Below are 26,238 nucleotides of genomic sequence, written 5' to 3'. Positions count from 1 at the left end.
CCATTAAATGAGAAGTACAGCCAACAGAGTTGGGGGGGGGGGCAGAGCAGACAGTGGTGACTGACATGCTGACCTGTGCAGACCAGTCAGTATTTCAGCTGTACGGCAGATATACTGACAGTGAGATTCAATGAACTATCATGGTGCTCAGCAGCGCCGTGATAGTTCATTGAAGACTACAAGCCGACAGCCACTAAAGCTGTCGGGATTTGTAGTTCAATCATTTACAGAAATCTGTGAATGAATGATGCAGGCGTGTGGGCGGAACCATGTGCGGCCGTGCTGTTTTTAAATAGTGACAGCTAGTAAGGGGAACTTCTCCCTGTACTGCTCTCATGATAGGGGGGGGCAAGGTGATCCGGCAGCAGCTGCAGCAGTGGGAACATGTTACATGTTCCACCCTAAAAATGGCTACTTATCCTTTAACCAGTTGCTGCCTAGATGGTGGCCGGGCGAACAGCTCGTTCCTCCGGGTGAACGCCATATGGCATCATTTCAAGAAAGCGTATTGCGCATGACCGCAGGGCCGCTCTGCGGTGCGATCTGTCACTGGCCATGTACCTTGGACACGGCTGATGACAGATCTGTGTACGAGCACCTTTGCCAATACCATGTGACCTGCTGTGACCAATCACAGCAGGTCACATGACAGTTGTATAAAATGGATGGCTTCCTTTCATGCCATCCATTGTATACAAGTGTGTCTAGCTGTGAATGGTCACAGCGATCACATGCACAAGCTGGGCCAATCACAGCCCAGCTGTGTCATATGATTAGCCGTGGCCAAATCACAGCTAAGCACAAAAAAACCCTGAATGAATCAATAGCATTCAGGGAAATGCTGTTAAAAAAAAAAAAAAATACTGATCACTTCCCCAAAGTAGTACAATGTTACTATGGTAACATTATACTACTTTAGTCATAGTGAAATATGAAAACAAATCTTAAAAAAAGAGAAAAAGGTAATAAAGAATTAATAATAATAAAAAAATAAAAAACAATTATCAATTTTTATTTTTACGTACTGTCACCAGTCAGTGTCCCTGATCACCGCCATGCCAGTTATATGATGACGCTGTACTGCACTGGTGACAGTATGTAAAAAAAAAAAATAGTGAAAATAATTTTTTTAATTTCTTAATTTTCCGAAAAATTATTACAAAAAAATTACAACTTCAAAAAACTCGCCATGCCTGTTATGAAATGCGTCGGACTGTCTACTTTGCAAAAAGTGGTCATTTGGAGGATATCTGTACTATTCTGACATTCTTGGACCTCAAGAAATTAGATTGGCTGTCAGTACTTCAGGATTGGTCGATTTTCAGATATATTCCATAGTTTGTGAACGCTATAACTTTCCTACAGACTAAATAATACATCCTAATTTGGGTTATTTTCACCAAAGCAATGTGGCAGAATAGATCTTGGCCTAAATTTATTAAGAACAATTATTTATTTGCAAATTTTTATAACAGAAAAAAAAACCAAACTTTTTTTTTGTTAATTTAGCAAAAAATAAAAACCTCAGTGGTGATTAAACGCCACCAAAAGAAAGCTCTAGTTGTGTGAAGAAAATGATAAAATTTTAGTTTGGGTACAGTGTTGCATGACTGCGCAATTGTCATTCAAAGTGTAAGAGCACTGAAACCTGAAAATTGGCCTGGGCAGGAAGGGGGTAAAAGTGCCCGGTATGGAAGTGGTTAAGTGATATGAACTTTTGTATCAGGTGTTCCTCCATTCACACCCAACAGTTCACATAATGGGAATCTCCTGTCACAGAAATCTTCAATTGATAGTAGAGAGGGGGTGAGTAATTCAAATTGCCATGCTTGACCCAAGACCGATATATATCCATTTTGGGTGGTGGACTGCAGCTTTAAGCACCAGTTTGATACCAAACAATAGACTTTCTTTCCCCCCAGTAATACTAAATCACTGCCAACATTTATATGAATTAATAACACGTCTACAAAGAGATATTCATGTGTTATTTTTAAGGACATCCAGCTGTTTACTGCTTGTATACAATGTAACATGAGTTACATAGATCACTGGAAGCATTCTCAGCAATACTGGAGCTAATAAGTTCATTTATCTCATAACACTGGAAACTGCGCAACAAGGGACACTGGATGGAGAAAAACAACTTTGATTAAACACATTTATACTGGGTGACATGAAGGAAGAAAATTACAAGACTCACCCTGTCTATTTCACTGTCGTCAATCCCATTAAGGTCCAGCTCTCCGTCTTCTGCATTGTCACCTGTACAAAAATAAAATAAACATCAATGAGATATTTTTTTTTTACATTAATGTTGAATGCATTTTCTGCTTGCATTGTAAAGATCATGAAAGGAGAAACTTCATGGTAATCATATATTGTGGGATGGGGTATGAAAAGTAATGCTCGGTTGGGCTGTGCTGAATGGTCATATCATGTGGACAATGATAAAATAATAGATGACATAACAACTTAAAACATTCAGTTCCTATTCTAAATGCAAAATATTTTAAGACATTCACAATTCTATTGTTTTATTTTATTACATGTTAGTATACTTTACACTGACACCATTGACTGCTTCCATGTACACTAAAACAGCCAAAAATTGTTGGCCAACTGACCATCACAGCTCAAAAAATCAGCAAACCGTGACTATATGGAGCTGGCCTTGTGCTCAGGGGAACAGCCATGCTGAGAAAGAAAAGGGTCTTTCCAAAACTGGAAGCACACAATTATCTAATACGTCTTTATATGCCCTAGCATCATCAGTACCCTTTACAGGAAACCTCTGAATTTAATAGTTTGGATGGGTGTCCATAGAAATGTTTGTACACAGAGGTTACTGTACATGTCTGGTATACAAACAATGAGACAAAGAAGAAATGTGCAATGCTCCTCTGTATTCTATAGAGAGAATGAGCTTTTCTGAGATGCACACAGCCACATTTAATGTTCCTGACTTCATCCAAAACACCATCATTATCAGTTCATCTTGAACTCTTCGCTCTGGACAGCTATTATAGTAACTACTTCCGACTAATTAATTTGCAGCTACTTGCAGATTGCGAAGAGACAGGGAACTGAATTTAAAGTGCAAGTTCGTACTCATAAAATGTTCAATCTACAGTATATTTGCGGTTTGTTCTGTATTATCAAGATATATTTAAAAATAAAATTGTAATGAATTCTTTCAACACACAGAGCTACAAAACGTATCCTTAAAGGATAAGTTCATCTTTTGGAACATGTAACATGCTACACCCGTATTTAGGGTGGAACATGTAACATGTTCTAGCTCCTACCACCTCTCTCATGATCGCCCTCTCAGTGTGACAGTGGGCGAGGGGATCTTCTCCCTGCACCCACTGTCACAATCCAAAAACGGTTTTCTGTGAATGAATTAACTACAAGTAACATCATCCACCATGGCAAACAGCTTGTAGTTCTGAATGAACTGCGAGGGTGCTAACTAGCTCGCATGAAGGTGCGGGCTGAAATCTGCAGAAGCCTGACATTGCACCCCTAAGCCACCGACACTGACAAGTGCAATGCTTTCCAGGCTCCTGCAGGAAAAGATAATAAGTGCACTTTTTTTTTCTGTAAAAATATGTGCATTTGTTATTTTTTTCTAAAAAAGGTGAGCTTATCCTTTAAGCAATCTATGGAAGTGCAAGTCCACTGAGAAAGAAAAAAGAAAAGGAAAAAAAACAGAAAAAAAAGGAAAAAGAGAAAAGTAAAAAAGAGAAAAGAAAAAAAGAAAAAACGAGAAATGGATAAAGAGAAAAGGAAAAAGAGAAAAGGAAAAAGAGGAAAGGAACAAGAGAAAAGGAAAAAGAAAAGGAAAAAGAAAGCACTCCAACTGAATGACTGAGATGTCTGTTTATTGAAGTCCATATTAGTAGCAATTATAAGGAACTTCAGTAAATAGTCATCTTGTAAGTCCAGTGGGAGTTCTTTGTCTAGGTTTGGATTTGCGTAGTGTCACCATTTAGGCAAGCTCTCATCTAGCCTTAAAAATGGGCTACATGAGGTTTGTGTGATGAAGTTTGATGTATTGCAAGAGTGCAAAAAACGTACTGCTCACCCACTCCATCAAAGCCATTGCTGCTTCCCTTCAAGAGTAAGATCAAGCTACCCCCCACCCTGGGTATAACAAATTTAGTGACTATCTTATTTTGGGTGGTTTAAATGCCTCAATGTCTTTTTCTTTATTTCTTAGCCTTGAAAAAATATATTTTCTTTGGTTGCAAGCATTACAAAAGTACTGATCGTTCAAGTTATCATACCCAAAATACAGGGGCACAAAGAAGGAGAATAGCAGTGCATGGAAGAAGTTTGTTTTTCTTCTTTTTACATTAAAAAGAAGCTGGGGAATCCAGGTAGTAAAAGACTAAGGTCATTATTACACAGATAGCAGAAAAAGGTCCAATAGCATACCCTTCTTATAAGAGTCCATGCACACTGGCTAAAAACAAAGTTGCTTTTACAGGAATTTTGCGTTTGGCCTGTAGAAGCAGCTCCATGTTGTCCTATGTGTCCATGCACATTAGGATGTTTAGAGGCATATTTTAAGTTTAGCGTTTAGAGGAAGGGGAAAAAAAAACTTCTGCTTTGCTTTTTCAAAAGCAGATTCTGGCAGAAAAAAAGAGCTCAATGTTCCTCAACTCTCCTAGAAACATCTAAACTCCTGTAAAAAACGCTCTATATGAGCATCTTTTTCTGCCAAGGGAACAAGCGGTTTTTTAAGCCCAGTGTGCATGGACCGTAATACTTCGAACCCAACTCTCCCCATTCCCTGAGCACCGTTGAAGCTTCTTGAAGTATGAAAAGAATGGGCTCATCCCCATACAAAAGTCACCTTCTCACGTAGGCACAAGAACAATACAGACACCTATAAGATCTTACATAGATTCTAAACCTTCCCCATTCTGCTAAAATATTTGTGTTGCTGTCTTTCACTACTGGATTTGCAATCACTTCTTGTACTTCTGACCCCATGCTACCGGGTTAAAATCTACCCAGTGAGGCTATAAAAATAAATGTGAACCCAACAGAGATTCTAAACATTCTCCATTGCATCTAAAACAATGGAAAAAAGGTTTTAGTGGGGAGTTGAGCCAAACGCATACATGTAAATTATATGTATCACCACACGTGATGCATGAATTTCTTTTCTTACTCATTTCCACCAGTAGCATCAGCAACAGATGTTCACCATCATGCTGGTAAAATCATTGACATCATCTTACTCCTAACAGACTCTTTTCCCATCAGGTAGAATTCCAAAACCCAAGCCAGAGAAGTTTTCTCACATTACAATATTTCATACGTTTTTCAGGATATTAAAATTGTTTGCATTTAAAACAACTGTACAGTCATTACTGTAGTATTCTGTGAATGTATCTCCTTAAAAGGCAAAATGTTATATTTTCTACTCTTGCTGCCTGTGTGATTTTCAGTTATATTTAATTTTGTTTTCTCCACCTTTTTCACAAATCTGTACTTTGATGCATCCTACTGCCTTTTACACATTATCAAACTGATGGCTGCCAAAGCTAATCTGTGCATTTTTAATCTTTCAATAGAGAGCAGAAAGAATTTGTCAAGTTTTTATTGCGGTGTCCTCAGTGGAAAGTCTTTCCCCTATTCCTTTGATACCAAGACAAGAAATGACAGGGTGCTGGTGTCACAATAAGAGCAATAAAAACCTGTTCTAAACCCTCCCCACTCAACTAAGTAAATGTTCCCTTTTTTGTCTCTGTTACAATCGGAAGGATATCTTATTGTGTCCTAACAGAGGTTGTAAGAGGAGAAGCTAGAGTTATATTTCGAAAACTAGCTGTATTTTTTAGGTCATATCTCTTGAAGGACTCTTACTTGGGTAGACTTCGAGTTCTTAAGAGTTCTTTTAAAAAAATAAAGATTTTACATGAGCAAAGACAAAAAAAAGTTATACAACTCGTACACAGAAAATTCAGCAAATAATACATATCCATACAATAAAGTAATTCCATGCAGTAAAACACCAGCTAATCATGTATTTCAGAGATCTCCAACCTGCGGCTCAAGACGGCTATGAATGCGGCACAGCACGAAATCGTAAACTTACTTTACTTTTTTGAAATTTGCGCAAAAATGCATCTATACTTAGCAAACACATGTGGTTGAAGAAAAATTTGATGGTGTCTCTCTACTGGACTTTTAGAAGTTTTATCTTCCCACAGAAAAATCTCCCACTCTTTGAAATTAATTCCTGTCTTCAGTTTTCAGCAGCACCTATATTTGTAAGCAACTATTTTCAAGCCTGAAGCACATGACGGGCAAATTAGAACCAAAATATCGGATGAGCACCTTGAGAATTCATTAAGAATTGTTACTACATCCATAGAACCAGATATTGATGCATTAGTGTCAAATATCGCACTAGTTTTATGTTGTTTTGCTTTTAGAAAACAAAAAAATACAAAAAGTAAAAGTTTTATTACTTAGAGAGGTACATTATCTATATCAGTGATCATTAACTTGTGATCTGCCTGACTTTGTCTGCACATCAGCTATTCTTATTGTTAGTGTATTTTGTGTGTGGCCCAAGACAATTCCTCTTCTTCCAATGTGACAGCCCTGATATACAGTATATCATAGTATGTCTATACATCTTCAACTATCATTTGAGATGGAGTGTGTATTTTGAAGGCGGACATTGATATGTTCATATTCAATAACTTGGCTTTTGAGAAGAACAACACGTCTCTTTGAGAATCAGAACACCCTGAATGCGCCCAATCTCATCTAATATCAGAAGCTAAGCAGGGTTAGGCCTGGTTATTACTTGGATAGGAGAAATATAGTCTTGCCACTCTCTCCGGTGGATTTTTAATTTGTTTCATTATTTTATGAAAAATGCAAAATGAGTGGCAACATCAAATCCAAGGTATGTAGAAACAAAGCCAGGAACACTGCGATCCCTCAGCTTCCTCCCCCAAGAAATATCCTAATGGGTGGACAAGTCCTTTAAGAGTCTAATAATACACAAATCATGAAAGGCTACTTTTAATTTTAGGTTATCTATGGTGTTGATAGGTTCTTAATGATTCTTGACAATGTTTAACCAGAAAAAGTCCCCTTAATATAAATTCTCAAGACTTATGAAGACACAACTATTAAAAACTTATTAATAAATATCATTCTCCAAAATCCCTTCCCAACAAAAAAGGCTGTTAAAAGAGCTTCCAAACTAAAACACAAAATGCACAACATTTATTACAGAAACAGCTGTGATTGTGTCTGATCTGGGAGATATGAATGATATTCAGACGCTCACATCTGCGCGGTTTGATGTGCTTCAAACAGAGAGGACTTGTTTTCTATAACTGCAGGCTATAAGGTGACTGCTAACTCCCCTTTCAAAGGAGGAATTACTTGGGAGCTCTGTGTGCAGGTGCGCCAAGCCTCTTCTATTATAAGTAAACAGAGACCAGTAACTAGCTTTTATCTCCTTCACAGGTCTGCTAATACAAAACAAATCAAATGTGTTCTCAAGCTTGTGACCCAAAACAAAATAAAGGTGATTCCCAGAGGCTATGCATACTAAAGGGTCTTGGCTTACACCCGCATTAAGCCTTATTTCATTATATTTGATGTTTTCTCTCAAATACCTGTATAAAATTAGTCTTGGAAGATTAAGTTGACCCATAACACTCAAATAGCTCTAGTTTTGACCAAAACCCCTTTGTCACTCTTTCCGCTAAAGCTTATTTACACCAGAACACAAGCAGTAAATGCCCGTCCACACAATAAGAAAATTGTACGGAAATGTATGTACAAGGACCAATTGGTCAATTATCTGTTTCCTCCAAACTGGATGAAAAATCAAAGGTGCACGCTAAAAACTTTTTATCACACATGAACACAACATCCAATTTCCGTTCAATGTGTACAGTAAATAATACGCAAACAATTGTATAGCAATAAGCACGCATTAACAGAAGCAAAGTATGACCCTACACTTCCTCTTCTACTACTCTGTTACTCTATGTAGCTCTGTTTGCCAATGTTTGCCTTTTCAGTCGACAACTTTCGTACAAGTTAATACCATTCTTGGTTACACCATGATACGCACCTTTATGGAAAATCAGATGATCATTCGGCCAATTTTCTCATAGTGTGTACTAGGTTTTACTCATGCTTTGAATTGACTTGAACGGCAATCCTTTGGTTAATACTAAAACTCCAGTCTCAAGGTTAATAATAACAGATCTCCCTGCGCTAATAAGGAAACCTAAATAAATAATCAGCTGACACCCTATCCTCTACCTATATGTGGACAAGTGCAAATGATGAAAAAAATGGTGTAGCGCTAAAACTAAAATTCACCATATACAGCTGCAAGAAAAAGTATGTGAACCCCTTGGGATTACGTGGAGTTTTGCATGAATTGGGCAAAAAAAATGTGCTCACGTAATCCCAAGGGGTTCACATACTTTTTCTTGTAACTGTACATGACCTAGCATTTGGGGGTTTTGTCCCAATTGGGTTTGGTCGTTGCCACTTTATGAGGGTCCCTGAAAAGGACCAGTTTATCATATGCACTTTATGTTATCACTGTTATAGACACTTATCATTAGATCTTGAAGGATCTATCACCCATATATTTATCCGATTTATTTATTTTTCTTCATTTTTAATTGTGTGATTTGTACATTTAGTTTTAGCGCTACACCTTTTTTTTATCATTTCCAGTCTCAAGTTGTTTATAATAATTTTATTATTGGATGATGTTTTGTGCCTAAATGTTCTGCTTTTGTCATGTAATCCCCATTCATCTCCTTATTGTTAGCTTCTAAATTTCTAAAAGCCCACGCTCCGATGAGAGTCAACCAGGACTTTCCTCTCTGGCCAAGCTGCCAAAAACATAACTTCCAGTCCTCCGGAACACAGGGGGCAATGTCATGATGCTACCATACGTTGTGGATAATACTAGATGCATAGTTTTTGTCTCCGCAACCTATCCAGTAACGACCATTGTTAGGGAGCCATACTGTCTCTGGGGTGGTGTGTGACATGCAGGCGCCACTACTCTCCTCCCACAACCTGACAAGATGAAGGAACTTCATTGGCGCTTTGCTAGTCACCACACACATCATTTTGGGTAATATGGTGTCATATGTACAGGAAAAGATAATATACGCCAGGGGTGTATATAAGGGGTGTCCAACCTTTTGACTTTTCTGAGCCACATTGGAAGAAGAGGAATTGTCTTGGGCCACACATAAAATACACTAAAAATAAGGATAGCTGATGAACAGAAAACGACGAATTGGCACCTTTGGGGAGCCAATCGGAAGTGGAAGTTCACCTCCTCCTGCAGGAGTCACGTGACAGGTTCCAGAAGACTACCTGACCATTCACAGTGTGCAGGGCTACTCGTGTATGCGCAGTTGGCACCCAGCTGTGAAGCCGCAAGCTGTCACAGCCGAGTGCTCATAATATACTGGCAGCAGGGACAGAGGACAGCCAGTGAACCTGACTGCGGTGAGTACACTGCTGGATCATGGGACAGGTGAGTGGCTGTTTTTTTAAAAGTCAGCAGCTACAGTTTTTTGGGTTTTTTTTTTCAGAGGATACTGGAGCTCCACTTTAATGATCACTGATATAGATAATGTACCTATCGAAGTAATATACCTTCTCTTTTTTGTATTTTTTTTAAAGAGAGCAACATAAAACCAGTGCAATATTGGACACTGTTTTTTATAAACTGACGCATCAATATCTCATCCAATGGATGGAGTAGCAATTTTCGATGAATTCTCAACGTGCTCATCGGATATTTTGGTTCTAACTTTGCCCTTTGTGTGCTTCATTCTTGAAAATAGTTGCTCACAAATATAGGTTCTGCTAAAAACTGATGACATGAATAAGGCATGATTGTGAAAAGTGGGGGATTTTTCTTTGGAAAGATAAAACTTATAAAAGTCCAGTAAAGAGACACTGTCTGTGTTTGCATTTTAACAAAACATTAAAAAAAAAATCAAGTAATTAATTTAAGTAAGCCTACGATTTTGTGTTGGGCCGCAGGTTGCAAACCACTGACATGCACTAAATGGTCAACAGTATGTGGACAACCCTCCAAATGATTAAGTTCAGATTTTTCCTATTATTATTACACAGTATTTATGTAGCGTCAACAGTTTGCTCAGCGCTGTACATTACAATGGGATACAATACATGAGACAGTACAGTAACAATACAATAAAATACACGAAGGGTTCGAGGGCCCTGCTCCTTGGAGCTTACAATCTATAAAAAGTACTATCAATGCAGTAGCATACAAAGGCATTTTACACAATTATCTGCGTCTAGCCTGCTGACAACAGTTTGCTCTTTTCTGTCCCAAAATACCTGTCCCCTCTGCACAAAGCTAGGTCAATATGCTTTGACGAGTTTGGTGTGAAGGAACTAGTGTCAGGCAAACAGCCTTGACCTCAACTCCGTTAAATACTTCTGGGATGAAGGAAAATGCTGACTGCAAGCCAAGTCTTCTTGTCAAACATAAGTATCTGACCTTACAATTGTTCTTTTGGTTAAATAGGATACACTAAAAAATGGAAAGCCCTCTCAGAGGAGTCGAGGCTGTTTTAGGGGACCAACTCCAAGTTAATGCCCATGATTTTATAAAAAGATGCCCATAGATGTGATGGGCAGGTGTTCACAAACGTTTGGTCATGTAGTCTATGTAAACCTAAACAAAAATATGTGCATAATGTCCAGGGGGTGGGGCGTTAATCTTGAATTGTGGAGATAAGCTTTAAAATGCCCCCAACACAGCGCAACGCAACATAGAACAGATTATTGAATACAAAGTACTATTTGATGTCCATGGATTTTTCCTGCAGAAACACAGCAAAAACCAATAAAAACATCTTGTGTGAACAAACCTTCTACAATGGTCCCTCTTTTCGTCCTTTCAAAGTTATGAGAAGAGGGAACATGTGCAAAATCGCACCACAATTCATGGAAACCTTTTGCCATGTGTTGTAGTGCAATGGAATGAAAAAGAAAAAAAAAAAAAAAAGTGCCCATATTACTTTCAATTGTGCATAGGGCAGCCCACCGAAATGAGCAGGCTTCCCTAACTAGCTATATAAAGAATGAAGGTGTGATGTATAGATCCCTTTAAAAAAAAATGTATTTACCTACTAGACATTCTGTTAATTATTGTTTTGCTTACTTTAAGAGATAATTATAAAGAAAATGGTGGCCAAACGGTTGTTTTCATTCCAATAACATAATACAGAAAGACGACAGAATGGAATTTATTTGCTACAGACAGCAGACAAGTACAGGTTTGCACAGGTGTGTTTTTGTGGTATCTTATTTTTGCTGATACTGACCCCATGTATGCGTCTCCAAATGCATAAACACATGTTTTTACCTATGAAGTATTGCTGGTCTGTCTTATTTTCCTGTCTATGAGCATAAAAAGGAGGTTCTGGAACAATCAAATATGGAACTGGCCGAGTTGGATGAACCAAATGCTGCTCACAACCTGAGGACTACCTAGGGTGCTCACGAAGTACCTTTGGGAAGGGCAGAAAAATGGATGGTGCAAGCACCTCAGGGTAGCTAGTTACCCATGGTTGGCCAAATATCAGACAGAACATGAAATAAGGCTCATGATGAGGTTATGAAACTTTTACTAAACTATCCAATACTGCAGTAAATGTTGATATCCAATGTGACAAGCCGATTCACCCAGCGACTAAGTCCTGTGCTGTCAGTAGATTAAATAGTACCGAAGCAAGTGTCATGGGTGCGTGACCCATTTTATTTGACTGCAGAGAGTGGCGGAGAGTAAGCCTACCTCCAATCGGATCCTGTTGGCTAAAAAAAAAAAGAAATAAAACAAAAAAACAAACATAAGGGGATCTGTCCCCCTCTGCCTTAGTGGATCAGAGGGCCACCCATAGAGCAGAGCAGACACTCTCCATGTCCGCTCTACATAAAGTGAGCTGACACAAACCTCTCATCCACTCTCTCTGCTCTATAGGCGACCCCATATGCACCTTCAGAGTTCATAAATTCCCAACCACTTTCTGGTGCCTGGGGAAGCTGCACATGCCATGTACTGCTGCCAATCCAAATGTATGGCTTCTGCATCTTTGTTTACCCATCTACAGTACTTTCCCCCCAAACTTTCTAGTTTTGCATTTAAGAAGCACCGTACACTCAGAAACCATTGACTGTTTTCTGAGCATGGCTGTGTGCTATTCACTTGTACTGGCAGCTGTTCAGGGTATGTGCAGCTACCTGGGTGCTAAAAAGTGCCTTTTTACACCTCAGCATATAGAAACTGCTAAAAGTTCATGTGCATTTGGCCTAAATGGCCTGATACATGGAGCCAGGGTGTTAAAAATCACTTTGCCCATTTGTATAAAAGAGTAGCGCCACACAAACAATTTTAATACAAAATGTAAAGCTTAATACATTCTCATTGCTTCAAAAGGTCTGAAGTTTACTGGTAAAATACAATTCAAGACAAAAAAAAAAAAAATATTTTTGAAAGATTACAACAGACTATTACAATGTATACATTCTATCAAATACTTTACATTATATACAAAAATAATGACTTGAATAGAGCAGTGTCCTCAATTTAGATGTTTATTACCCATAACAGAGTTGAAACCCCATGGTAGAACTATATTCCATTATACCTTATTCTGCCTGAAATCCAACACCAAATAACCAATTCCCGATATTCAGAAGTACCTAAAATTACAGCATACCGTACACAACACAAAATAGAGAGGGGGCAATCAGATGAGCTCCCATGAAAAATCCTGGGTCTAGCACTCCAAAAAAATAGAAAAAAATTAGCAGTATATGCATATACTAAGCATAAACTGTATCCAATTTCTAATATTTTAGCTTGTTAAATTGAACCACTTCCCGACCACCCGCAATGAAGGAGGCCGCTGTAGGCAAAGCATCGTACTCATACGGCGCTGCCTACCTCTGGGTTTTGGGTGTGCACATGATTGTACAGAGCAGGAGCCTGCCAGCAAGTCCTGGCCAATGATTCACAGGTGGGACCTACTGATTAGCTGTGTAATCAACACAGAGCTCTGTACAGAGAGAACGATCTCTCTGTTTCTCATCCCTGCTTTGAGATCTGGTAGTAAAAGCAGAACACTTTACACACATTACACAGTTAGGCACACATTTAGCCCCTTGATCGCCCTAGATGTTTACCCTATTCCCAGCCAGTGTCATTACTGCAGTGACAGTGCATAGTATTCTCACTGGTGATGTCTGCCGCAGTCCCATTCACTGATCACTGCCATTAGTGGTATAAAAAAATTCCAGTATATATACACACCATAGTTTGTAGGTGCTATAACTAGACATGTAGCAGAATACATTTTGGCCAAAATTTATGAAGAAATTTGATTTTATAATTTTTTTTATTGGATAGGTTTTATAGTGGAAAGTAAAAAATATTGTTTTTTTTTTTTAAATTCTTGTTTTTGTTTTGTTTGTATCACAAAAAATAAAAAAAACCCAGTGATGATCAAATATTACCAAAAGAAAGCTCTATCTGTGTGAAAAAATAATATACATTTTGCTTGGGCACAGCATTGCATGACTGCGCAATTACCAGTTAAAGTATCGCAGGCAGTGCTAAATAGCAAAAAATTGCCTGGTAAAATCTTCTGGAGCTCAAGTAGTTAATATGATAACTTTGTTGTCACCATGTTTATTTTTTGTTATATCTTTTGATGTACATATATGCATGCATAATTGGACACAATTTTCTATCACGATTATGCTTTTTATTTGTTCTTGTAGTCCAAAGGATGGAGTGGATGGAATGGTTTGGCCCCTGAAATACATTGGCTGTTTTTTATTAGACATATTTACTAAAAATTAAAGTAACCTTGGACACTGTCATCAGTTTGTTGATTTGGTGGTCTTTTCTGTATTTCTGTGGTCTGAACTACTGTCAGGTACCCACCTGGTGGACACCTTGCTGTGTGACAGCCACCATGCCTGAGCTGTTATGCTTCTATGAAGTTTTCCTTCAACTAACTGCACATACAAAACTTAAAATTCCTAGCGCCTCTTTAAATGTATTTTTTTAAGAAAAACTTTGACTTCTACTAGTATTCTGGTTTCTAGTACTGTATATTCTAGCTTCCAGTAGTAAAACCCTTTGTTTTGCTTCTTTCACACAATTTTACTTTTTTTGTGCTCTCTATTCTTTTTCTCCTTTTTTTTTTTTGCTTTGAGCATTTATAATGAGTCTTAATGGGATAAATGTGAAAAAGTAAGTTTTAAGGGGTTGTAGGATGAATTATTAGTAAAGGTGCTGTAACAGCAGTAACCTCTAGCAGTCTCCTGTAATGTTTCTCCAGTCTATGACTACAAACAAGCGATAACAGTTGTTGGAGACTGGGGACATGCTTCTGGATGCAGTCCCTGACTGTCTGTTGTAAAATGCCCATAGACTCTAGCCATCTTCTGTTGCATGTCTTTAGTCTTTGACAGCTTTATGTAGCATTACTTTCATTGAATATTATGCGATGTCCCATCGGTGACGTCAGGGGCAACACTTGAGTCTCTCCTTATTAAGTAAGGTGACCATCACTGACATAAAGAATGGAGGAGTCAGTAATGGCCAGCTACATTTCTCCGAGTACAGATGTCCTTTTAAGTACTAATTGGGCCATACCAGTTACAAACCATTTATCACAGATTATCACTCCCTCCCCCCCCCCAAAATGGTCACTTGACGCTCCAAAAAAAAAAAAAAAAGATCCATTTAGTTGAATTTGATTGGCTTGCACAATGACCCAATTTTCCCAATACTCAGTTAGCCTGTTAAAACATATTTTTATATATCAAGCTGCCTTTTTTTTTAAAATAAGGATTGTATCAAATGTTGCATGTTTATGGCCAACATTAGGATGAGACTAAGGCTGGCCATACACTATACAATTTTCTTACAATTTTCTGTCCAATTTCCTTTAGATTTACCTTCAACTGCGTAGTGCAAGGGCCTGCCTAATTGGATACAACTGATAGTGTTGTTTAGGTTTGACCTCATATTATATGGCTTTTGGTAAATCTAACGCAATATTCTCAAGAAAACTTGTAAACTGTATGTCCAGCCTAACTGTTGGAAATATATGAAGGTTGGGGGTAGGGTTTCCACCTCATCCCTTTAAACCCGAACACATATTAATTACACAGGTTCTGTGGCTGATTAAGGTGTTAATTAAACTCATTTAGTGCCTTATCTGCATTAATTTAGCATCAGAAGCTGTGTAATTAATATGTGTTTGGGTTTAAAGGGATGAGGTGGCAACCCTAGTTGGGGGGTAACGGAAATTTTCATGTGTTTTCTGGCACCAAACATACTGCACTGTCAAAGATGTATTTACCAAGAGGCAAACATGGCGTTTGCCTTGGTTAGCATTTTTCAAGGGAGGCCGATTTTAGTGATATCTCTGAGGCCGGTTGCCACGACCCGCGGTCGCCGCCACCAACAGGGCGACCATCACACGACCGCGACTAACAGTAATATGTCACGCCCACGGCGTCAGACCCCAGACCTTCTCACCAAACTCGTGACCGAAGGGCCGGCCGATCTAAAACCGCGGTGTGATGCACGTAACAAGGCCACACTCAGCTGCACCCAACACAGCGATTGCCCAGCTAATGGACTACAATCGGTGCCTGCAGCCTGAATGCGCTTGTTACTGGGTCGGGTTAATTACGTAACTAACCCTCTACTGCCACCACAACTTTTGTCGGAGACTGGGAAACTCCCGTTATCAAATATACACTATAATGATTGCAATATTGATCTATATAGCACGGCCCGCGGACCTACTATACAGAGATATAACAAACAGTAGCGTCTCTTCAAAGGCAGGGATTCGTGAATTGCAAGTAAGCGCTTAGAAACAGTTTAACACTTTCAGAAAGAAAGATTTATTACTAAAAGCGTCAGACAGATGCAAATAAATATTTACAAAGAGATGTCACAAAAATATATATATATGTATATAAAGACACAGCAAACATAGAATAGCGAGGGAATTACAGGGTAAGTTACTTGCCTTGCCTGGTTTTAAGCAGATTCCGGTAAAGCAGTGTGACTCCTAGTCTCCTTTTGTTACGATGTTATGGAGACTTCTCAGTGTGTGTGTGTGAGTGTGACAAGCTCTAACTCTCTTGAAAGTCCCTCTCAAAGGGGAGGGGGGCTCTGACTACACCTTTTGGGAGTGGTCATTGGGAGATTTTAAACAAACTGCCAGCTCATGTCCCATGATATGAACATACGGTTGACCTGAGGAATGTTCAGTTCTCTGGTCAGTTTGATAATGTGTGAGCTTACATAGCTGTGGGTGACCAAAGTGACACCTCTGCAGACGGGCTGGCTCCACTTCTCATGTCTTAGCCTGGTTGTTCCACATCATCTGCCAGGAGATAAAGTCTGCCTCACAGGAATGCAAGGGGGGGATGTGAGGAATGATTGAGGAAGACCTCAAATACAGCAAGGAACAGGGGAACTCCGCTTCCAGCTCTGATGAGCTAGTTTGTTACAAAAGCAAAGGTTGAAGGAGAACTCTGCTTCCAGCTCTGAGGAGCTAGTTTGCTACACCGGTGACTGAGCCGAACCTTGGAGCAGGAGGTGACGAATCGAGCAGGGGAAGGCTACGGCAGTTAGGAGGGCCTCGGTGGCTGTTGTAGGGGGTGCACGGGATCTGGTAGGTTGGAGGTGGCTCACCCACCTCATCCTTTTAGGCACTCCCTGGGTATGTAGGGATGGGGAGCACGGGCTGGGAGGAATCATGACAGACTGGCTGACTGTAAGCCAGGGTGGACGTTGAGCCAAGCAGGTAGGTGGGGCATTTCCCTGCCTAGGGATAATCCGTCAGAGCCTCACTGATTGCTATCCCCTCTGATGATGGATGTAGTGCTGTATATATACAGCATTATCTCTCTCTGGGAGGAATCATGACAGACTGGCTGACTGTAAGCCAGGGTGGACGTTGAGCCAAGCAGGTAGGTGGGGCATTTCCCTGCCCAGGGATAATCTGTCAGAGCCTCACTGATTGCTCTCCCCTCTGATGATGGAAGTAGTGCTGTATATATAAAGCATTATCTCTCTCTTGGTAGGGGGAGGGGCTTGGGGGCACAATTTTCTGGCACAGCAGCCAGCAAAGGATGATATACTGGCAACTTGCAGGTAAAAAAGATGGGGCACCCAACCGGTCATGTAAATTGCCTGGCCATTTTTTTTTTCGTATAACTAGAATTCTCATTTAGGTACTTACTTTAGGATTGAGCAATGCTTTGCAGTCACTTGGTCTTTCTTCAATGCACTCCCACAGTATGCATCCGTGCAAAGCTGTAGCAAGAGATCAGAACTCTATGCTGGTAATCTAGCCCCTTGCTGTTCAGTTATTGTAAATAATTTTCTTGACACAAGATGCTAAATATGGCAATTTTCTTGCAAGCATGTCTGTGGATTAACAGTACATGACAGAAGGACGTATACTTTGAAATTAAATTTGTTGTTTCCGCCGCAGCAGTCATAGCTATTTTTTGCTAGGATTGAGAGATAAATGAGGATTTCCTTAAATGGAGCAGATAGCAGGAAATTCCTAATAAATTATGGAATGCTAAATTATTAGAATGTTTACCAACGGCGATGAGATGGCAAACATCATATTTTGCAGTTCAGCAGAGCTGAAAAGACATTGTCGGTACTAAGTAATTCCTCCTTTGCTATATTCTACAGCCTGTGTCTGAGCTGCACAACTCATCCATTGATTCAAGGAGTTTTATAGAGTTTGTGTGTGAGTGCATACATGGCTTTAATCCTTTGAGACAAAACACGCTCAGCTGCAGTCAAGGGTTTTAGATCATATAAAGCTGGCCATAAACTTTTTTTTTTTTCTGTTTAGCCAGCAGGCTCAATGGAAGAAAATCTAACAGATTCCTCCATCCAAGCTAACAGCACGCATGGAAGAATCACCCGCTGCCACTGTTGTATTCTTTTGTAGTTGGCTCTGCCAGCTGTCAAAATACCCAAACGTCTGCATCTGATTGGATACAGCTGCTGTTCAGTCCACACATTTCCATACAGCTTCTTCAGTTTTTTCAAAGGAGAAATGTCGGGTGTAAGGGGCTGGAAAGGCCACCCATTGATCGAATTTCAGATAGTTTATTGGGAACTGGACGAAATTCACTCCAAGTATTGCCAGGTTTAGAAAAGGGTCAGAAACAGAAAAGAGGTTTTTATTGTTATCTGGGTCTCCATTTGGGAGATTTCACTCACTTCCTGTCCCACAGGCACCCAGGAGGGAAAGAAAAAGGAAGCATTTTTAAGGGAATACAGACAGTAATAGAAACCTAACAGAGGTTCAAACATGCATTGGTTAGGGTTAGGCTTTAAAGTTATTCTGAAAGCTTGCATTAAAAAAAAAAAAAAAATGTCTACACTTCCCTTCTGTGTTCAGTAGTTTTGAACAGAGCAGCCTGGATCCTCCTCTTCTTGGGTCCCCCGCCAGCGCTCCTGGTCCCTTCTTCCTGTCAGGTGTCCCTGACAGAAAGCAGCTTGCTATGGGGGCACCCGAGCATGCACACATTCCCAGTTCGGCCCTACCGCTCTCTCTTCTCATTGGCTCACTGGCTGTGATTGACAGCAGCTGGAGCCAATGGCGTTCCCTTACATGTTACTTTCTGCCACACTGGCACCTGAAAACTACTGCTTGGAAGACACATAAGGACCAAATTTAGCAAATTCACCTAACAGTATGTTTAGAAATCATGAGAAAAAACAGAATTACAATGAGATAACCCAGTGCAGTGGACTAACGTCCTTACAGGATGTTTCCAACTTACAAGCCGACCTCAATGCACTGTTTAATTGGGCAACTATGTGGCAAATGAGGTTTAAATGTTGATAAATGTAAGGTTCTGCACTTGGGGGCTAAGAATATGCATGCATCATACATACTAGGGGGGGTGCAACTGGGGGAATCAATGGTGGAGAAGGATCTGGGAGTTCTGGTAGATCACAAGCTTAATAATAACATGCAATGCCAAGCTGCGGTTTCTAAAGTGAGCAAAATCCTCTCTTGTATTAAAAGAGGTATAGACTCCAGAGAGAGAGAGATATCATATTACCCCGGTACAAATCATTAGTAAGACCTCATCTGGGATATGCAGTTCAGTTTTGGGCTCCAATTCACAAAAAGAACATTGGGGAACAGGAGAAAGTGCAGCGATGGGCAACCAAACTGATACGAGGCATGGAGGAGCTCAGCTATGAGGAAAGATTAGAGGAACTGAATTTATTCTCTCTTGAGAAGAGGAGATTAAGGGGGGATATGATCTCCATGTATAAATACATCAGTGGTTCATATAGTGAACTCGGTGTAGAGTTATTCACCCTGAGGTCATCACAGAGGACAAGGGGCACTCTTTACGTCTGGAGGAAAAGAGATTTATTCTCCAAAACACAGAAAGGTTTCTTCACAGTGAGAGCTGTGAAAATGTGGAATAGACTCCCTCAAGAGTTGGTTCTGGCCAGCTCAGTGGATTGCTTTAAAAAAGTCCTGGATTGTTTCTTGGATACACAGAATATAACTGGATACTAACATGTATAGGTAAAGCTGATCCAGGGAATATCTAATTGCCTCTCAGCAATCATGCTTTGTGGGGGGTTTTTTTTGCCTTCCTCTGGATCAACTGTGGGTATAGGATTATAACCTTTTTTTTTTTTTTTTTTTTTTTTTTTTAATGGTTGAACTGGATGGACTTTCTTTTTTCAGCCAGACTAACTATGTAACCCATAGAAACCTACAGATAAAAAATAGTCCCCCTGTCCCAAGTGGGAACTGAACAAAATACTTTGGCATGCTAGCTAAGCATCCACTTTGCAGTCCTTCTTGAACCCATTAATTCCAGGTGTATAGGAAATCAGTAACTGAACTGCAGTGAGTACTATGGTAATTTATCAGAATGATACGTTGTGGAAAATCAACTTCTGTGCAGAACAATAGCATATCAAGTCACCCCTGTAATATACAAGGGAATGACTGAGATCTATTCTGCAGACGTGGTATCAAGTAGCTGAAGCTCGTCTACATGAAATTCCAGCACAACAACCTCGCAGTACATTCATGTACAGGGAATTGGAGGAAAAAATATAGGAAGTACAAGGTTTTCCTGTAGGCGAAGGCTGCATATTATGAGATAAGTAGCTATGTATCCCGATTAATATATCCCAGGATTATCCTTTGACAAATCCACTTCTAATTCTCTAGTAGTCAGCTGCCCACAAAAGATTAGCTTAATTCTAAAAGCAAAACTGCCATTGGGATGTTGCCTGAGAGTCCCGGCCGGGGAAACTAAACTGAGCATTTTGCAGGATTAATAAGTAAGTCAACACAGATTTCCAATAGAAAGCATTATACATTACAAGGCAATTCAAGCATTGCCGGAAATAAAATGATATGAAATTAAGCAGATTTTGGTTTATATGACTTTGGCTGGGGTTTGGATTGAATAGAGTTGGGGCTTAGAGAGGACCTGTACCCAAACAAGACTACTAAGAGTTCTAGAAAACGGTACTGGGATGATGTCTGCAGCTGCAACTACGCAAACTCCAGCAACATACGGGTACATTACTGGAGCTCAAGTGGATAGGATTGCTGCTTAGTACTCTTAGGGCATCTTTATTAGTTTGCTAAGCAATCCCAGGAAAACATTAAAGTGTTACTAAACCCACAACAGTAAAATCAGTCTGTATATGCAGTAAAGCATGCTTGTTATACTCACTGTGGAACCTAAGGGGTTAATCCTTCGCATTGTGTAAAAAGGCTGTTTGATCCTGTCTTCTCTGATCCTCACCTTCTTCTACTGTCCCCAATCCATCCGTCGACAGAACAGAGCCTTGGGGGCAAGCTGCACATGCTCAGCTTGGTGTGTATTGCTAGAGGGTTTTTCTTTCTTGGGATCAGCACAGGGCCAATCGGCACTGTCCAGAAAGAGAGTCAGGGGTCATGCAGCCTCACAGGACAATCAGGGGAGAATGAAAACTCCTCTTACAAGCTTTAACTAGTGCTCTGCTGGACACTGACTGATATATACTGCTGATGAGAAATTTAGCAGTTTATATTTATTAAAATAATTGCATTTCCATGTTCTGTGTACTGTGGGAGACCAGATATAGTGAATGCAGTGTCCTTGGGTTTAGTAACACTTTAACATGCCTTATTCTACAGTGTATCTCTATGTGAATGTTTCCGTCTTGGTAGAGGAGTAGGGCTTCCCCTTTCATGGCTGGCTGATTGTAGAATATTGTAGAACATTCAAGTAGGAGCAACAATGGAAGTTCATTAAAGTGTTACTAAACTCAGGACCCTGCATTCACTATATCTGGTCTCCCAGGACCCTGCATTCACTATATCTGGTCTCCCAGGACCCTGCATTCACTATATCTGGTCTCCTACAGTACACAGAACATGGAAATGAAATTATTTTAGTAAATATAAAATGCTAAATACCTTTTCTCATCAGCAGTTAGAGCAGTCTTGTGACTTCTATCAGTGTCCAGCCGAGCACTGGTTAAAGCTTGTAGGAGGAGTTTTCTTTCTGCTCTAGGAGGATGCAGAACCCCTGAACTCTATCAGGACAGTGCAGATTGGCCCTGTGCTGATCACATGCACTCTCCCAAGAAAAAGAAACAAAAATCTCTCTAGTAATACACACCAAACTGAGCATGTGCAGAGTGTCTCCAGACAATATGTCTTATCAGGAGATAAGAGGGGGAAACTGAAAGAAGAGGAGGATCAGATACGTCAGAATCAAAACAGCCTTTTTACACAATGCAGAGGATTAACCCCTTAGGTTCCACAGTGAGTATAACAAGCATGCTTTACTGCATATACAGACTGATTTTACTGTTGTGGGTTTAGTAACACTTTAAGCGCATAGCCACAGAAAAAAACTTAAGCAGGGAGATGCATGTGTACACACATTTGTTGCATTGCGGGCAAACATCCGTAAACCACAGGGCCCTAAACGCATGTGCTACTAGATACAGCATTCAGTCCTATCCAGCCGCGGTATATTTCAGCTTGTCATAGACTATGGTATGCTGCAGGAGATTGGCCCTAAACTTAAAGTGAAGGCAGTCTAGAGCACGGGTGTCAAACTGGCGGCTCTCCAGCTGTTGCCAAACTACAACTCCCATGAGGCATTGCAAGACTGACAGTTACAAGTATGACTCCCAAAGGCAGAGGCATGATGGGACTTGTAGTTTTGCAACAGCTAGAGAGCCATCAGTTTGACACCCCTGATCTAGAGCAACGTTTGATTACCAGTGTACATCTGCACAATCACAATGTTCACCCTAAGTACCTTTATTTGTGGGTATATCCCAAATTTGACTACCCATAGCTGTGATTGCATTAACCGTCACTGTGTTGTTTGTGATTGTGTTAAATGTAATTGTGATTTCAAATAACTACAAATGCTTAAATAATTTTTATATATGATTTAATGTCTAAAATTTCAAACTGAAATTCCAAATTGACTTGAATGGGAGGATGCACCCCCTGTGACTGTTAAAAGTACTTCTTGCGGTGCCACTAGTTGACAAACTATGGTGTACACTGCGTAACTTCTCTTTACAATACAGAGGGGCAAGGGAGTATTCTTCACGTTGTAAAAAAGTCAACCTGCCTACATGTGTGAGATAGAGGGGTGGTGAGCACTTCAAGCCTCCAAATCTCTGAACGTTAAACCCAACATTTCATATTCCTGATATGTGCTTGCTGTACCATGTACTTGTATGAAAAGGTATCCTGTTCTCTTTGTATTGTATCCTTTGCATGAAATCCTGGGTGATTCTGCCAGTCCCTCTGCCTTCCTATTAAAAACTGACCACACTAGGCATGAGAGCACAGAGTGGTCAGTTCTCCAGCTGTGCTGGGAATTTAGCCCGCTTTCCTTCATTGATCAGACTTCTGCTGACATCCCCCCCCCCCCCTTCGCTGTGCAGCCCATCAGTGGGAAGCTCAATGTCCTGCTGTTTCTCCTCCCTCACTGTGATCACTTATAAATAAAGGGAGAACAGTTATTTATAATGGTTTTTCTTTATCTATACACAAATGTTTTGCTTTTCATTCCTATTTTAAACTGAATGGATTGTTTTATAAGGTGAGGGTTTACATACATGTTAAGCTTAATTATTTTATTATGACCGACCCCCCCCCCCCCCCCCAGTGTCTCAGTGCTGCTGTCAGACTGGCCACAGTGCAATAGATTTCTCAGACATACACCCCGTTCCAAATTATTATGCAAATGATATTTTTCTAATCTACCTAAATAATTGATGTAAATAACAGTCAGCATAATTCTCATGTTACAACTATTAAGAGTACAATTCACATTTTATTGAACAAACCTCCTAATGATAACAGGATTTTTGTTAAACATAAAACACTTCCAATGCACTGTTCCAAATTATTCCGCACAGTAAGTTTCAAAACACTTTATAGGTTGTAAAGAACTGAAAATTGTCATTTGTTGTGTTTGCAGCATATTTACTGAAATCAAAAGCTATTTCAATCAAACTTTTAACAACATTTTTAAACATTTTAACAGGTCACGTTACATTGTAACATAGGACCCCTTATTTGATAGCAGCTTCACAAGTCTTGCATCCATTGAACTTGTGAGTTTTTGGACAGTTTCTGCTTGAATTTGTTTGCAAGATGTCAGAATAGCCTCCCAGAGCTGCCGTTTGGATGTAAACTGCCTCCCACCCTCATATATCTTTTGCTTGAGGATGCTCCAAAGGTTCTCAATAGGATTGAGGTCAGGGGAGGATGGAGGCCACACCATGACTTTCTCTCCTTTTATCCCCATAACAGCCATTGATGCAGAGGTATTCTTTGCAGCATGAGATGGTGCATTGTCATGCATGAAGATGAATAGTTCTTCCTTCTGTACCAGGGAAGAAAGTGGGCAGTCATAAACTCCACATACTTTGCAGAGGTCATCTTTACACCTTCGGGGACCCTAAAGGGGCCAACCAGCTCTGTTCCCATGATTCCGGCCCAAAACATGACTCCACCACCTTGCTGACCTTGCAGCCTTGTTGGAACAGGGTGGCCGTCCACCAACCATCCACTACTCCATCCATCTGGACCATCCAGGGTTGCACGGCACACATCAGTGTACAGGACTGTTTGAAAATTGCCAATGCAGTCGTTTCTGCTTGTGAGCATTGGTTAGTGGTGGCCGAATAGAAGGTTTCTGCACAGTTGCAAGACTCTGGAGGATTCTACACCTTGATGTCCGTGGGACTCCAGAGGCACCAGCAGCTTCAAATATCTGTTTGCTGCTATGTAATGGTATTTTAGCAGCTGCTCTCTTGATCCGATGCATGGATCTGGCAGAAATCTTCCTCAATGTGCCTTTATCTGCACAAACCCGTCTGTGCTGAGGACATCTGGTTGATGACGGAATGTATAGGGGCGGAGACATCTGGCACAACGTCACTTCCGGGAGTTGGAGCGCATGCCAGCTACGGTCAGTGTATACCCTGGTGACGGCACAGAAGGTAGATTGCAGTGGTGATATAATTGAATGCATGAAGCACGTTGGAGAGTTTAATAAAGGGATAGTCACTGGATGAATTTATGCACTTTGAAGATTTGGATGGACTTTTTATATTATGCACCGTTTTGAAGCACTTTCTGGTTGTGCACGTTTGTGATTTGAGGTTTTAGATTTAAAAGGGTAAGCGCAGCTCTCCAATTTCTAACTCAGACATTAATAAAACCTGACAGATGTTCTAATCCCTCTTCACTTTATCCAAAATTAAAAAAAAAAGTTTGGCCTTTAGTTATATTTTGTTTTCCCAAAACAGGTTTATTCAAGGCATGTTGCGAATAAGAAATCCCAGTTCTTTGTGCTCTCAACCAAACTGTCAAGCCATTAAATGGCTGGTGTCAAAACTGATCACATGTGCAGAATATAAATGAACCAAGTGTATTGTGCTATCCCGCGCTACCTATTTAAATAAAGTATCTTACAATTACAAACTATGTCAGGGTCTCATTTAAAACAAACAATGCTATTACCAATACCAGGTGGCTGCAAACAATCGTGTTCCCGCATTCTAAATACAGTTTTGTTGCGCCTAACCCAATAAACCAAATACTTAATACTTATATACACACAAATAAATATATACAGTTGCTCAAAAGTTTGCATACCCTGGCAGAAATTGTGAAATTTTAGCATTGATATTGAAAATATGACTGATCATGCCAAAAAATGCTCTTTTATTGAAGGATGATTATCATATGAAGTCATTTATTATAAAATAGTTATTTGGCTCCTTTTTGAATCAGAATGATAACAGAAATCACACAAATGGCCATGATCAAATGTTTACATCTCCTGGAATGTTTGGCCTTGGTACAGACACACATGGTGACACACACGGGTTAAAATGCCAATTAGAGGTTAATGTCCCACATCTGTGGCTTTTAAAATTGCAATTAGTGTCAGTGTATAAATAGTCAATGAGTTTGTTAGCTCCTGGTCAATGAGTCTGTTAGCTCCTAGTCAATGAGTTTGTTAGGCTAGATACTGAGCCATGGGGATCAGAAAAGAACTGTCAAAAGTCCTGCGTAACAAGGTAATAGAACTTAATAAAGATGGAAAAGGACATAAAAAGATGTCCAAAGCCTTAAATATGCCAATCAGTACTGTTAAATCACCTATTAAGTGAAAAGTTCGGGGATCTCTTGATACCAAGCCAAGGTCAGGTAGACCAAGAAAGATTGCAGCCATAACTGACAGAAGAATTGTCTGGTATTCAAAGAAAAACCCACAGGTATCTTCAAAAGAAATACTGGCTGCTCTGGAAAATGTTGGTGTGGTTGTTTTTAAAGGAGCACAACACAGGGATACTTGAACAAAAATTAGCGGTTTGGTGGAGGTGCCAGAAAGAAGGCGGTCACAGCGGAAGTGGAAGTGGGTACCTGTCAAAATCGGGTACCTGCTACCTCCCTGCTCCCCACAGGTGCCAATTCCTTACGGGGAGCATGGGATCAGTACTTAAAAAGGAACTTCCCCCTTTGGGTGAACCTCCACTTTAGCTTGTGTCCAGCTGTAGGGAAAGTAAGAAAA

The 26,238-nt window shown here is 40.0% G+C and overlaps 1 protein-coding gene across 2 annotated transcripts in view; it reads right to left on the bottom strand.

Moving 5' to 3' along the window:
- The window catches only part of BRF1 (BRF1 general transcription factor IIIB subunit), a 507,447-nt gene that overhangs the window by 120,734 nt on the left and 360,475 nt on the right, over positions 1–26,238 (bottom strand). For both annotated transcript variants that reach the window (XM_089687515.1, XM_089687516.1), the window contains one exon: positions 2,204–2,265. In XM_089687515.1, coding sequence (XP_089543641.1) covers positions 2,204–2,265 — 62 coding nt within the window. The remainder of the gene's footprint in view (positions 1–2,203; positions 2,266–26,238) is intronic.

This window comes from Staurois parvus, unplaced genomic scaffold, assembly GCF_062004578.1.
Source record: "Staurois parvus isolate SC_StPar_1 unplaced genomic scaffold, SC_StPar_1.0 ptg000426l, whole genome shotgun sequence".
In the NCBI taxonomy this organism is placed as follows: Eukaryota; Metazoa; Chordata; class Amphibia; order Anura; family Ranidae; genus Staurois; species Staurois parvus.
The sequence above is the reverse complement of the archived record's forward strand: the minus strand, read 5'-3'. Positions and strand labels throughout refer to the sequence as shown.